This window comes from Schistocerca cancellata, chromosome 2 (genome assembly GCF_023864275.1).
Source record: "Schistocerca cancellata isolate TAMUIC-IGC-003103 chromosome 2, iqSchCanc2.1, whole genome shotgun sequence".
NCBI lineage: Eukaryota > Metazoa > Arthropoda > Insecta > Orthoptera > Acrididae > Schistocerca > Schistocerca cancellata.
In genome coordinates, this window is record NC_064627.1 from 880,251,537 (window position 1) to 880,265,301 (window position 13,765).

At 41.6% G+C, this 13,765-nt stretch overlaps 1 protein-coding gene across 1 annotated transcript in view; it reads left to right on the forward strand.

Annotated features, from left to right (window-relative positions):
- Positions 1-13,765, forward strand: part of LOC126159497 (neuroligin-3-like) — a 357,313-nt gene that overhangs the window by 149,429 nt on the left and 194,119 nt on the right. Inside the window, exon 4 of the mRNA XM_049916554.1 lies at positions 6,231-6,394. Coding sequence (XP_049772511.1) covers positions 6,231-6,394 — 164 coding nt within the window. The remainder of the gene's footprint in view (positions 1-6,230; positions 6,395-13,765) is intronic.

A 13,765-nucleotide genomic window follows, 5' to 3' on the forward strand; every position in this document is an offset into this window, starting at 1 on the left:
CATTCATTACATCCACTCCGTTGTTTACTGTCATATTTTACTTTTATTTTCATCTGGCTTATTCACCGATGAAATATGTAAATAATTCCCTCATATCCTATCACACAATATGCTATATTTCCCAGAACCTCCTTGCTGATTGATTGCCATTAGGATGGGAGGTTCATACAATGAATTACGAATGCAGAGTGTAGCTCCTGCGGGTGGCACTTACACGACAGGAGATTTAGATTCCTACTGAGCCATCTCGATATGGGTTGGCCCTTGATCGTGATTTTCTTATGACTTGTAGCCATCTTTCTTATATATTATATGACTGCGGCCATCGTAAGTGTGTATGGGATGGTTAACGAAGAGAAAACGCTTCGTTGCTAAATGAATCAGACCGTGTTGTCAAATACGAAAACATAGCTTTTTACTTTACGAATATTCAAATCCCTCAAATGTAAGTGAAAAAATGTTGTCTGGAAAGGTTAGCAGTACGTACCTTTTTACTTAGTTTATTGATTTTTGGTAACATACTTCCTAACGAAGCTTCGACCAAACCATCTTTGTATAAACAGTTAACTTTATTACACTCTCACAATTACTTTCCATTGCTTTTCAAACTGTTACTGCCCTCGGTAGCTTTTTAAATATTCAGTCAATATATTCCGCCAGTAGATGTTACTAAGAATGACCTCACTGATGCGTCCACTGATATCATGTACAGTCACGCACCAAGTGTGGTGGTGTAGTGGTTAGCAAACTACACAGGCATTCGGTCGAACGACGGTTCAAATCCACGTGTGGCCATCCTACTTTACGTCTACCGTTACTTCCCTAAATCTCTCCAAGCAAATGCCGGGATGGTTCCTCTGAAAGGGCACGCCCAATTTCCTTCCTCATCCTTGATTCGAGCTGGCACTTCGTCTCTAATGACATTTTGCTGCAATCACGTTCTCCCTTCGCCAGTAAGCCAAATAATTACTTGCTGTTACCCTACCGATTGACTCATAATTCATCGCATTAGCAAAGTGTTCAAGTAATTTTGGTGCCACTCATCAACATGAGACTGTTTCGCAGGAAATCCGAGCAACGATTAATCACGAATCGTCTGTCATTCACTGCGACCACTCGCCAATGTCTTTGCAGCTTGACTGTCACAGTCCGTGGAGCTAAACCACCTATTGATGTGGCCAGAGACAGAGTTTTTCTCAGAAATCGCCGATGATATTATTCGCTAGTTTCATAGACAGAGATTGATATTCGGACGAGCAGAGAGAACAGTAATTTTGCAAGGTTTTACGTGAAATCCTCCCATAACGTTCTCCGACAAACTGGAGCCTCATTTCTGATGATCTCGGTGTTAACTAGATTTTAAAATGCCAATTATTTGATGTGTAAGTTGTCTTCATGATTGGGCAGAGTTACCGAGCGAGGTTGCGGACTGGATTCTTATTCGGTAGACTGGCGGTTCAGGGTCAGATCCTTGTCCCGCCACCAGATTTAGGTTTTCTGTGATTTTCCAAAATAGTCTGAGGTGACTGTAATCCATATTCTTTCAACCTCACTTTCACAGGCTTTAGCCTCGTTTGTACGGGAGGGAACGGAGAGAACACGACAGAATGAGCACAACGGAGGAGGAGGAGATTGGTGTTATTACGTCCCGTCGACAACGAGGTCATTAGAGACGGAGCGCAAGCTCGGGTGAGGGAAGGATGGGGAAGGAAATCGGCCGTGCCCTTTCAAAGGAACCATCTCGGCATTTGCCTGAAGCGATTTAGGGAAATCACGGAAAACCTAAATCAGGATGGCCGGAGACGGGATTGAACCGTCGTCCTCCCGAATGCGAGTCCAGTGTGCTAACCACTGCGCCACCTCGCTCGGTATGAGCACAACGCACCAACACTACAAACGCTGCACTATTGTCTTTTCCACTAGTAAACATCACACTGGTTCCTCTCGAAAACAGGGCTGCTTAACAGTCACGATGTAATATATTGCCGGCCGGGGTGGCCGAGCGGTTCTAGGCGCTACAGTCTGGAACCGCGCGACCGTCACGATCACAGGTTCGAATCCTGCCTCGGGCATGGTTGTTTGTGATGTCCTTAGGTTAGTTAGGTTTAAGTAGTTCGAAATCATAGGGGACTGATGACCTCAGAAGTTAAGTCCCATAGTGCTCAGAGCCATTTAAACCGTTTTGTAATATATTGATACTCAGGATTATTTTGCACTTGTGGTAGCTATAAATATTAATACAGTTCTTATTCATTCAACAGTTCTTGTGTGACAAACGATTATGATACAGAATACTTGCGAGTCACAGTGAAATTGGCATATTGTAACAGGTCAGAGGAAACTCTGTGTAATCGTGAGTGTGTGATATACAGTGAGTTCGGAAATTCCCATTACAAACTCTTAGGACTTGTAGAGTGGAGTCAGTACATAATATTTTGAACAGGAACCCACGTCTGGAAACGTACCGTTTCCGTCCTACGACGATTTCAATTCAAATGTGTAACGCATCCGCGTCTGCTGAGGGAAAGGGAAACTCTGATAATTGTTTTTCCTTGTCAGACTGGATGCCTAGTAATACTTCTTGTGGTGTCGTACGCCAAGTTTAATTTACGAGACTTCCATAGAGACAGAGGAAGATCTTGTGGTACGAGTTCTAGTTGCTGTACTAGAAATTGAAGAGATACCGTGTGGGATGGAGAGTGTGTACCAGAACATGCTTCGTAGGTACGATGTCAGTAACAACGTTGGTGGTCGCCACATCGAGCCGTTATTGTAATGCATCAGTATTGTTCTGTACCTACAGTATAGTGAGTTCTTTTTTGTTTTGGAATAATGCAAACACGTAATGTTTGAGTTTAATGCCAACAAATGTGCTTAAGCAATAAATGGACGTTTCGTTATGTTTCCTTTCCAATGGTTACCCAATGATTGTACTGCGTCACGCTTAATGAAATTCCTCAAGCAGAGCTGAGGAAACGGTACGTTCATATTCAAGTAACTTTTTCCGCAGTGAGTTTAATTTCTGATTTATTCATGAAAAACCATGGATAAACAGAAAATTAAGATGTTTTTATAAAGTGCCAGACTTATAACTTGAAAGTAGAAATAAAAAGGAAAAGTGTATTAGTATTGCACACACCAGGTATAAGAAAGCATGAAAGAAACAATTTTTGGCGTTAGGAACTTGCTTATTAATAATAGTGATGCTGTAACTGTTGGTTGGTAATATTTACTGACAAAATGGAACCTAACGCTAGATTGCGTACTTACGGCTATCCTGTGTGGCCGTTCTTTAGTACGACTTTAAAAAAGAGAGAGAGCTTATTAATTGATCACCGATGCGTCGGTTCTCGATTGTGTTCAGGAGACGTACGGATTGCGAATAATTGACCTTTTGACCCGGATTGCCTTCATGCAATCAGAACCTTCGATGAAATTACCTTAGGGACCTATTTGAATAAAAAAATGGAAATGAAAGCAAATTAGTGGAATTTCCTAAGAGAAAGATTAACAGATCGGAAGTTGAACACATTAGTGGTCTCCCAAATACAATCGGGACACCGCGATAAACAGCGAACCTGTAACAAAGCTCATATACATTTTGAACATCATTTTTGATTAGAGAAAGAAAAGAATAAGAAGAAAATTACTGCATCGTATTATTTTAATATGTTTTGAACAAATTGGCTTTAAACTTCCAGACATTGACAAATACACTCTAAATGCATGACTTACATCTGATATTTCTTTTGTAAATGGCGCAATCCAATAATCGCTGCTTTGTCAGTCCGTTCCTTAAATTTAAATGTCCTTTCATGTGCGTAAGTACATTGTACCCACACCCGAGTTACCGAAATGTTTGTTCGTCGTTTCACATAGTTTTTACACAAAATAAAAATACAACTTGTAGCAATGCTATGTAGTACGTCTTAACACGTCGGCGACCAAAAGTACAAGGTATAATGAAGTCTCTAGAATATTTCTTGACAAAACATAGATAGTTTTTTCTTCTGTTTCGCAGCTTATTGCTATCATAGACATACTAAATAGAAACTAGACCGCGCATTGGCGCTAGTGACGCGTCCCCACATTGAACGTTGTAGAAGCCGCCATTTACAGGGAAACAGTGCGTAAACATGGTTCGTTCGTGTGCTGCTTTTAATTGTAACAGTAAGAATGGAAGCAAAGACGAAGACGGAAACAATGTTACATTTCACAGGCCAGTCATTACTGGCTGCTTGTTACTTTCTATTACTTTTATGTAGTATTTTCATGGAGAAATAATACATCATGAGCGTTTGTTTTTGTTTAGATTTCCCCTTAAAATGATTTACTAAATCGGAAATGGATTGTTGTTACTCGGAGAGAGAACTTCCAACCGGCAGCTAATCATTTGCTGTGCTCTCTTTATTTTGAAGAGAATTGTTACATGGAAAATTATGTAAACAGACGTCAACTGAAGGACGATGCTATACCGACAGTATTTGGAGTTCCCACTCATTTGAAAAATGTATAGTGTTTGCAAAGCCAATTAATGCAAATACTAAATGTAGGTGACAGCAGATTGTTCTATAGCCTAACCTGATGTCTATATTTACACCTTATACTGTATCTAATAAACTTTCTGCTACATAAATTGCAAGTTACATAGGGAAAAAGTTGCAGTGTTAGATTACAGACAAAGGTACTTTGTTGCATGTCAAGTACTTATATCGTATTTGCATATAAATTACTAAAAATACTAACAGGGTTAATGTACTAAGTTGAACTGAATGAAGAACTAGGCAGATGATAGGTATTTAGATTTATAATCAAATATATATTAAATATGAATCAGAGGCAGGTCGAATAATTGCGTTTGGATACATAACATGTGTTGTCAGGTGGTGATTATACTTCGTAAATGGTCAAATATTTGATCAAATGTTGCAAACTCAACCCCTTTCAGAGGTGCTATCAGTGTTAAAAACTAATGTGCGAATGAAATTCCTATGGTATTTCAAGTGATATGGGTTATTACAATTAATCATACCAAAATTCGAGTGTAGACAATACTGTGCTAAACAAAACTGTGTGTGCAAAATATACACAGTAGTCGGCAAAAAGCAAACAGGACCTGACAGGAAGATTATGTGAATTAAATAATAATCGTACTGTCTGCTACTTTTAAAGTTTCATGTAATTATCTAATGCAAATAGCTCGATGTAAACTCGCTCCACCTTGTCGGGAAAGAGCCTTACGTTCTTAAATTTCGCGTCTCTATGCAGACGTATTTCGGAAATTAGGAAACTTCATTCATTTAAGTATACTTTTAAAATAGACTCGAATACTCAATATTTTTTAAAACAAACATGTGTTTAATTTGTGCTTCAATTTGCTCTTGTTGCGTCTCATATGCTTCAAATCGCAACCCCAGTACTAGGATTCATCCCTGCAAATGGCGGGGATCAGCTGCTTCAATTGGGGGACACTTGCCTCGCTTCTCCGCTACGACGTGGTAGGGGCTTGATTACTATCAAGCGCTGCGGCAATGATTTTAAATATCTGCGCCCAGCAGGTCTTAGTGTTTATTTAGAGTATTTAAACGCTGGACGCGCGTTTAGGTATAGGGGCACATTAAAAAAAAAATATTTCCTCTGTTTACTCTCACGCTGTGAAGCTTAGCATCTTTACGAACTACAGCTCGTTGGCTGTCCTTTTCTTATATGACAAATATCTCGTATGCAAAGTATCAGAAATCCAATAATATTACAAATTTACCATGTAAACTGTAGCCAAACAGTGGTTACCGTTTTATTTCGCCAGCGACATCCTGCCTAAAATTCAGTTAATTTACAAAATACTAGCGGAAAAGTAATGATGCGATGGATGTGTGGCCACCCTCCTAGACACTTCACTACGCCATACTTCTATAAATTTGGTCACTTAGGTTTATTAAGCCCTCTCTTCAAAACGATATTTAGTATACAGTCCCACGGTGAGTAAAACGTGTTAATTTTTAGTGTGGGCTACTTCATATGATTTAAGTCCTTACAGTGTTACACAATCTGAAGTGGTCAATAAAAGTAGTCGACTAATTCCCTGTTTCCTGGGTGGTTACAGTGGTTTGTGTTTTAAGTTAGTGAGACGGGAGAGCTGCGAAAAATTCCTTCTGGTTTGACGTAGTTTTTCAGCTTTCTTTCGTAGACTTCCTGTTTCCGAGCTGACCCTGTACATGGCTGTGTTGCAGGGCTATTCCACCGGGCGGTGCTGCTGTCCGGGTCCGCGCTCAGTAGCTGGGCGCTCGTCGAGGACCCGGTCAGCTTCGCCGTGCGCCTGGCGCGCCAGACCAACTGCTCCGTGCCCGCCGACCTCTTCCGCGACCACGAGAGGGTCGTAGACTGCCTCAGGGAGGTCAGTACTCCACCGGTCGCTTCGCCTCTGTCTGTTCAGCTTTTGAGTCAACTAAAAATAAAATCAACATAAAGCAGAAATATTGCAGAGTGCCATAATTTATAACTTTTAAGGTAGATTAAAAGCTGTTCGCAGACAGTACTGGGATATAATCTCTACCGTTCATGACCAACACTTTACCAATTACACTACAGACCATTAAAATTACTTCACCAAGAAGAAATACAGATGATAAACGGGTATTCCTTGGACAAATATATTGTACTAGAACTGACATTGGGTGCATAGATCCTGAGAAATTAGTACCCAGAACAACCAGCTCTGGCCGTAATAACAGCCTTGATACCCCTGGGCATTGAGTCAAACAGAGCTTGGACGGCGTGCACAGGTACAGCTCCCCATGCAGCTTCAACATGATACCACAGTTCATCAAGAGTAGTGACTGGCCTATTGTGACGAGCCAGTTGCTCGGCCACCGTTGACCAGACGTTTTCAATTGGTGAGAGATCTGGAGAATGTTCTGGCCAGGGCAGCAGCCTAACATTTTCTGTATCCAGAAGGGCCCGTACAGGACCTGCAACATGCGGTCGTGAATTATCCTGCTGAAATGTAGGGTTTCGCAGGGATCGAATGAAGGGTAGAGCCATGGGTCAAAACACATCTGAAATGTAACTTCCACTGTTCAAAGTGCCGTCAATGCGAACAAGAGGTGACCGAGACGTGTAAACAATGGCACCCCATATCATCACGCCGGGTGATACGCCAGTATGGCGATGACGAATACACGCTTCTTATGTGCGTTCACCGCGGTGTCGCCAAACACGGATGAAACCAGCGTGATGCTGTAAACAGAACCTTGATTCATCCGAAAAAATCGAGTTTTGCCATTCGTGAGTTCCGGTTCGTCGTTGAGTACACCATCGCAGGCGCTCCTGTCTGTGATGCAGCGTCAACATAACCGCAGCCATGGTCTCCGAGCTGATAGTCCATGTTGCTGCAAACGTCGTCTAACTGTTCGGCAGATGGTTGTTGTCTTGCAACGTCCCCATCTGGTGACTCCAGGATCGAGACGTGGCTGCACGATCCGTTACAGCTATGCGGATAAGATGCCTGTCATCTCGACTGCTAGTGATACGAGGCCGTTGGGATCCAGCACGGCGTTCCGTATTACCCTCCTGAACCCACCGATTCCATATTCTGCTAACAGTCATTGGATCTCGACCAACGCGAGCAACAGTGTCGCGATACGATAAATCGCAATCGCGATAGGCTACGATACGACCTTTATCAAAGTCGGAAACGTGATGGTACGCATTTCTCCTCCTTAGACGAGGCATCACAACAACGTTTCACAAGGCAACGCCGGTAAACTGCTGTTTGTGTATGAGAAATAGGTTTGAAACTTCCCTCATGTCAGCACGTTGTCGCCACCGGCGCCAGCCTTGTGTTAATGCTCTGAAAAGCTAATCATTTGCATATCGCAGCATCATCTTCCTGTCGGTTAAATTTCGCGTCTATAGCACGTCATCTTCGCGGTGTAGCAATTTTAATGGCCAGTAGTGCAAGTCATTCAAACTCTCCTCACGGCCCGGCGCAGAAGTTGACACTGAGGTGAGTCATTCCTCCTACGACATTGCAAGACCTCCTTTTGCCTGACGTAGTGTAGGAACTCGACTTGGCGTGGACTCAACAAGTCGATGAAAGTCCCATGCAGAAATATTAAGCCATTCTGCCTCTATTGTTGTCTGTAATTGCGAAAGCGTTGCCAGTGCAGGATTTTGTGCAGGAACACACCTCTCTGCTATGTCCCATACATGTTCGTTGGCATTCGTGTTAGGCGATCTGAGGGGCCATATCATTCGCTCGAATTGTCCAGAATGTCATGCAAACCAATTGCGGACAATTGTAGCATGATGTCATGGCACATTGTCGTCGATGAAATGTCCATCATCGTTTGGGAACATGAAGTCCATGAACGGCTCCTAATTTTTATTTGTTCATGAGACCCAGATAATATTAGATACAGGCTCCCAGGGAGATGCCATTTTCCTTGACTTCCGGAAGGCGCTCGATACAGTTCCGCACTGTCGCCTGATAAAGTAAGAGCCTACTGAATATCAGACCAGCTGTGTGGCTCAATGGAGAGCCGTCTACAGACAAAGTAATCTCTTGCGTGCCACAGGGGAGTGTTATGGGACCATTGCTTTTCACAATATATATAAATGACCTAGTAGATTGTGTCGGAAGTTCCATGCGGCTTTACCCGGATGATGCTGTAGTATATAGAGAAGTAGCAGCATTAGACAATTGCAGTGAAATGCAGGAAGATCTGCAGTGAATACATAGAAAGAAGGATCCTATATTGTATGATTATATGATAGCGGAACAAACACTGGTAGCAGTTACTTCTTCATAATATCTGGGAGTATGCGTACGGAACGATTTGAAGTGGAATGATCATATCAAATTAATTGTTGGTAAGGCGGGTGCCAGGTTGAGATTCATTGGGAGAGTTCTTAGAAACTGTAGTCCATCAAGAAAGGAGGTAGCTTACAAAACACTCGTTCGACCTATAATTGAGTATTGCTCATCTGTGTGGGATCCGTACCAGGTCGGGTTGACGGAGGACATAGAGAAGATCCAAAGAAGAGCGGCGTGTTTCGTCACAGGGTTATTTAGTAAGCGTGATAGCGTTACGGAGATGTTTAGCAAACTCTAGTGGCAGACTCTGCAAGAGAGGCGCTCAGCATCGCGGTGTAGCTTGCTGTCCAGGTTTCGAGAGGGTGCGTTTCTGGATGAGGTATCTAATATATTAATTACCCCTACTTATACCTCCCGAGGAGATCACGAATGTAAAATTAGAGAGATTCGAGCACGTACGGATGCTTTCCGGCAGTCGTTCTTCCCTCGAACCATACGCGACTGGAACAGAAAAGGGAGGTAATGACAGTGGCACGTGAAGTGCCCTCCGCCACACACCGTTGGGTGGCTTGCGGAGTATAAATGTAAATGTAGATGTAGATGTAGGTCTTGGTCTTCAAGTAGCCGAACATAAGCACTTTCTGTCAATGTTCGGTTCATTTAGACCAGAGGGCACAGTCCATTCCATGTTTCCACGTAAAAAGAGCCCACACCATTATGGAGCCACCAGCAACTTCAGAGTGCCTTATTGACAAATGGCTCTGAGCACTATGGGACTTAACTGCTGAGGTCATCAGTCCCCTAGAACTTAGAACTACTTAAACCTAACCAACCTAAGGACATCACACACATCCATGCCCGAGGCAGGATTCGAACCTGCGACCGTAGCGGTCGCACCGTTCCAGACTGTAGCGCCTAGAATCGCTCCGCCACCTCGGCCGGCCCTTGTTGACAACCTGGGTCCATGGCTTCATGGGATGTGTGCCAGACTCAGCTCTTAGCAATTAAATGTGGACTCATCTTCTCAGGCCACGATTTTCCAGTCGTCTAAGATACAACCGATATGGTCACGAGCCCAGGAGAAGCGCTGCAGGCGATGTCGTGCGTTTAGCAAAGTGTGGCGAAATAAATAAAAAAAACATTTGATTTAATTGTGTTTTTTAACTTTATAATTTTTGAAAGACTTTTCTACGGATTGTATTGACTGGCTTGAATGCAGACAAATACAGTGCTGCGTGAAATATGCCTGTAATATAATTTACCATTTCGATTAATTACATTTTGAATTCTACGTCATTGTTGATTTAATCAGAGTTCTCACCTTAGACGTAGAATTAGTCCTTCTGCCACAATATTAATTCATTAGTCGCCATCGAAGTTCTTCTCCTTGTTGACCGTGTGTATCTTCCTAAGTCGGCATCGGTTCACTTCACGAAGACGGTGGAAACCAAGGAATACTATGCTACGTTGCTTTAAATAACTTTCGTAACACTTCGATACTTCTCACTATTTTTATTCACAAGACAATAAGACTTGCTCTGCTCGTCGCACAAACCATAATTACTAGCTACATGGCTGCCTTTCCGCACAGTCCAAAAATCACGTCCATCCTCCACGAGGCAACAATCGAAAGTGTCCCTTCGCTCCTTGGAGTATGAAACAAAAGAGAATCCAATGTGAACTTTACAAAGATTATAATATACATGCCTCTCAATTTATCTTTGGCGCAGCTTTTAAGGTATTGTATGTCTCTGCGTCGGAATGTGTCATTACAAAAGGCACTCGCGTTGATCGTCTGCTGCCATAGTCTGTGAACGCCACATTTTGCCGAACTGTGCGAAAGGATACGTTCGTCGTAATTCCCACATTGATTTATGGGATTATTTCAAGGAGCGTTGCTTGTCTGTTAGCATTGACATCTCTACGCAGATACCACTGTTCTCAGCCACTGCGTTGTTCGTATCTAGAAGTAATTCCAGAAATGTTGTATTCTCGGCACACTCTTGACACTGTGAATATCGTAATACTGAATTCCCTAACGATTTCCGAAGTGGAATGTCCCGCGCGTTTTAGCTCAAACTACCACTACGTCTTCATAGTCTGTTAATTCCAGTCCTGTGGCCATAACCACGTCGGAAACAGTTTCACATGAATCACCTGAGTACAAATGACTACACCAGTGCACTGCCCTTTTATACCTTGTGTATGCAATACTTAAGCTATCTGCGTGCGTGCATGTCGCTATTCCATGACTTTTATCATCTGAGTGTAGGCTGGTAATAGTGACAATACAGCTCTGATCGTTCAGTCGCCTGAGTGAACTTAAGTTGCCATTTGTTACTATTGTAAACGCTATGCGTTTCTACTTGCGACTTTTCTATCGATGGTACCCTAAGGTCTTACGACTATATACTCTTTGCCATGCTGCTTTAAATCTTCCCATGTATACTCGTAAACGCATGTGGCTGAGCTGTAGACAGATGTGTATACATCGTTTCTGGATATTTGCTCCGAAGTTTATCTTCCTATTGTTTGTAGTTATATAAAAGGTATTAATTGTCTGTTATTATAGTTATTCCCGCACTTCCTATTATTACGTGGGTGTTATGTTTTACATGGTGTCCACCGACAACCACGACATATGTGTTGTGCATGCCATGTTTCTTGAGGCCTATTTTATCGACAACCTTTCGTAAGTTTTTTTTTTTTTTTTTTTTTTTTAGAATTCGTTATAGAGTTCCGTTAATGAGACTATCATAGTTTTGTCTTCCGTTCAATTTTAGTATGTTATGATGTTCGCAGATGCATTTGCTAACGTACGCACGCTTGAACTGGCTAGGATTTCTCACTACAGCATTCATTTACACTAAGTACCTGGTGTAAATGATACGTTTCTTGTGTTTTACAAACTCCTTGATGTGTTCGGCATAACATAGCTACACAAGAGGTCATTTTTTTTTAAAAAGGAAAAAATAGACATCAACAAATCTAATGGAGGGCAGACTGCTTTGATCCAGATTATTTATAGCATCATACATCACTGCGTGTACCGCGTTTATATAATAAATGAATAAATAAATAAATTTATCCTGAAGTTCGTTGTACCCAACAAAATTTAGCTACATTGATAACTTTGGACTAAATATCCGCTTCAGTGCCCAATACAATGCAGTTGAAACATCGCTAATAGAACACAACGTACGAGACACAGCTAACAAAGTAATGAAGCTAATAATAAAATGAAAATCATATGTTCGGCAATTAATGTCTTTTAACTTTGGAATACAGCGTATGTTATGACGACTGTTGCTTCAACATACAGTATTAGAAGATTTAAATAACAATCCTGTGTTCTGAAAAAAATGGAAGTTACTGACAAAAGTAAAATATTAAAAATAGCTTCGTAAATGCAACTCGGATAAGCAAATTACTCTGTAAATAGTCTTTATTTAGCCCATATTAGCTTTAAAATTAATTTGCATAGTTGAATTTACAATAAGTATTAAATTTAACCATCAAACCTATAAATCAGTCAACAGAAGTCACGAGACAGTGACTCGGGACACTCAGAGTTCGACAGCCTGTACTCTGCTCAAAAAACTGACACTAAATGCGTGATACGTGACAGTACAGATCCAACTGGATCTTACTGGCTGCGGCAGCGGGCTATACCTCCTCTAGAAATGGAAATATTCGCAGGAGGCGTCTGTCTTGAGCAGGAATTTGAGCACCACGGTACAGTTTGCAGTCGTAGGCTAATTCAGGCACCTGTCTTGAGCAGGAATTTGAGCACCACGGTACAGTTTGCAGTCGTAGGCTAATTCAGGCACCTTCAGCAGAGCAGAGTGCTGTCGCTACATCCTCACCCACTGTCTCTTATCAGGACCAATCTTACAACACGAAGTTTTGAACAAAGGCTTCCAGCGTATTCTGCCACGTTGGGTGCAGGTGCCCGTGCTCTGTCTCCGGAAGGAAACATTCACATCTTAAAGGTTTTATTTGTAGATGTTGTCTGTTTCTTCCAATGACGTTTCAAAATGAAATTATACTTCCACCTATTAAATATATAAATGTATTATTTGCAGTACTTTATTTTTGTCTCCGCATTACAACGGAAGTCAGCAACTATTGGACGTATAAACTCCGTACAGTGTCAGGATCTGATCAGTCTGCTGTACTGCGAATGTTCGATATTCGTAAAAGCATATAAAACCGAAATGTAATGCAGAGTCAATGTAAATTAAATCCGTTTTAAATTTTATACACGCTCTTCTACATGTTTCAATCGCGTATGACGTTTTCAAGTTGTTTCAGAGGCGAGGACGTAGCACTGGACGAAAATTCTGGGCATAAGAGAAACGATGTGCGGTGCGTCAAACTAAAAGTTAAAACGTTTTAGTTGCGGATCCTCAGATGTTGTTGTGTCACTTGCTGTGATTTCTGTCCGTTGCGATGCATTGGGTATGTGGAAATGAACTGAGAACACCCGCACCCCCATCATCCCTATGACTGCGAGGACATCTTTTTCAAAGATCGTAGAAGGGAGAACGTTCGGTATCCTACAGAATTTGTTTTGTGATGTGATATATTCTTTATCATAGATAATGGGACAAACTGGCGTAAATGAAGCTAAAATGCCTCAACAAACATTGGAGGTAACTATGGAGATATTTTTAGCATCTGCAGTTGACTTCGTTGTTTTAAACGTCATGTGAGTTAGGAGAAATAAGTTAACATCAATAACTAGACACTTCTATTACAATACAGCTGCTTTTATTAAACTAGGACTAAAATCATTCTTTAGGACGTTACAATTTTTATCAATTTTTTGCCCTGCTACATGTAAACTTTGATATTCAAAATCCGTTCTTTCAGTTGGATGATTTACGTAACTCGAATCTGCATTGATTCTTTCGAAAACATACGATTATTTCAAATTTTTTGACAAAC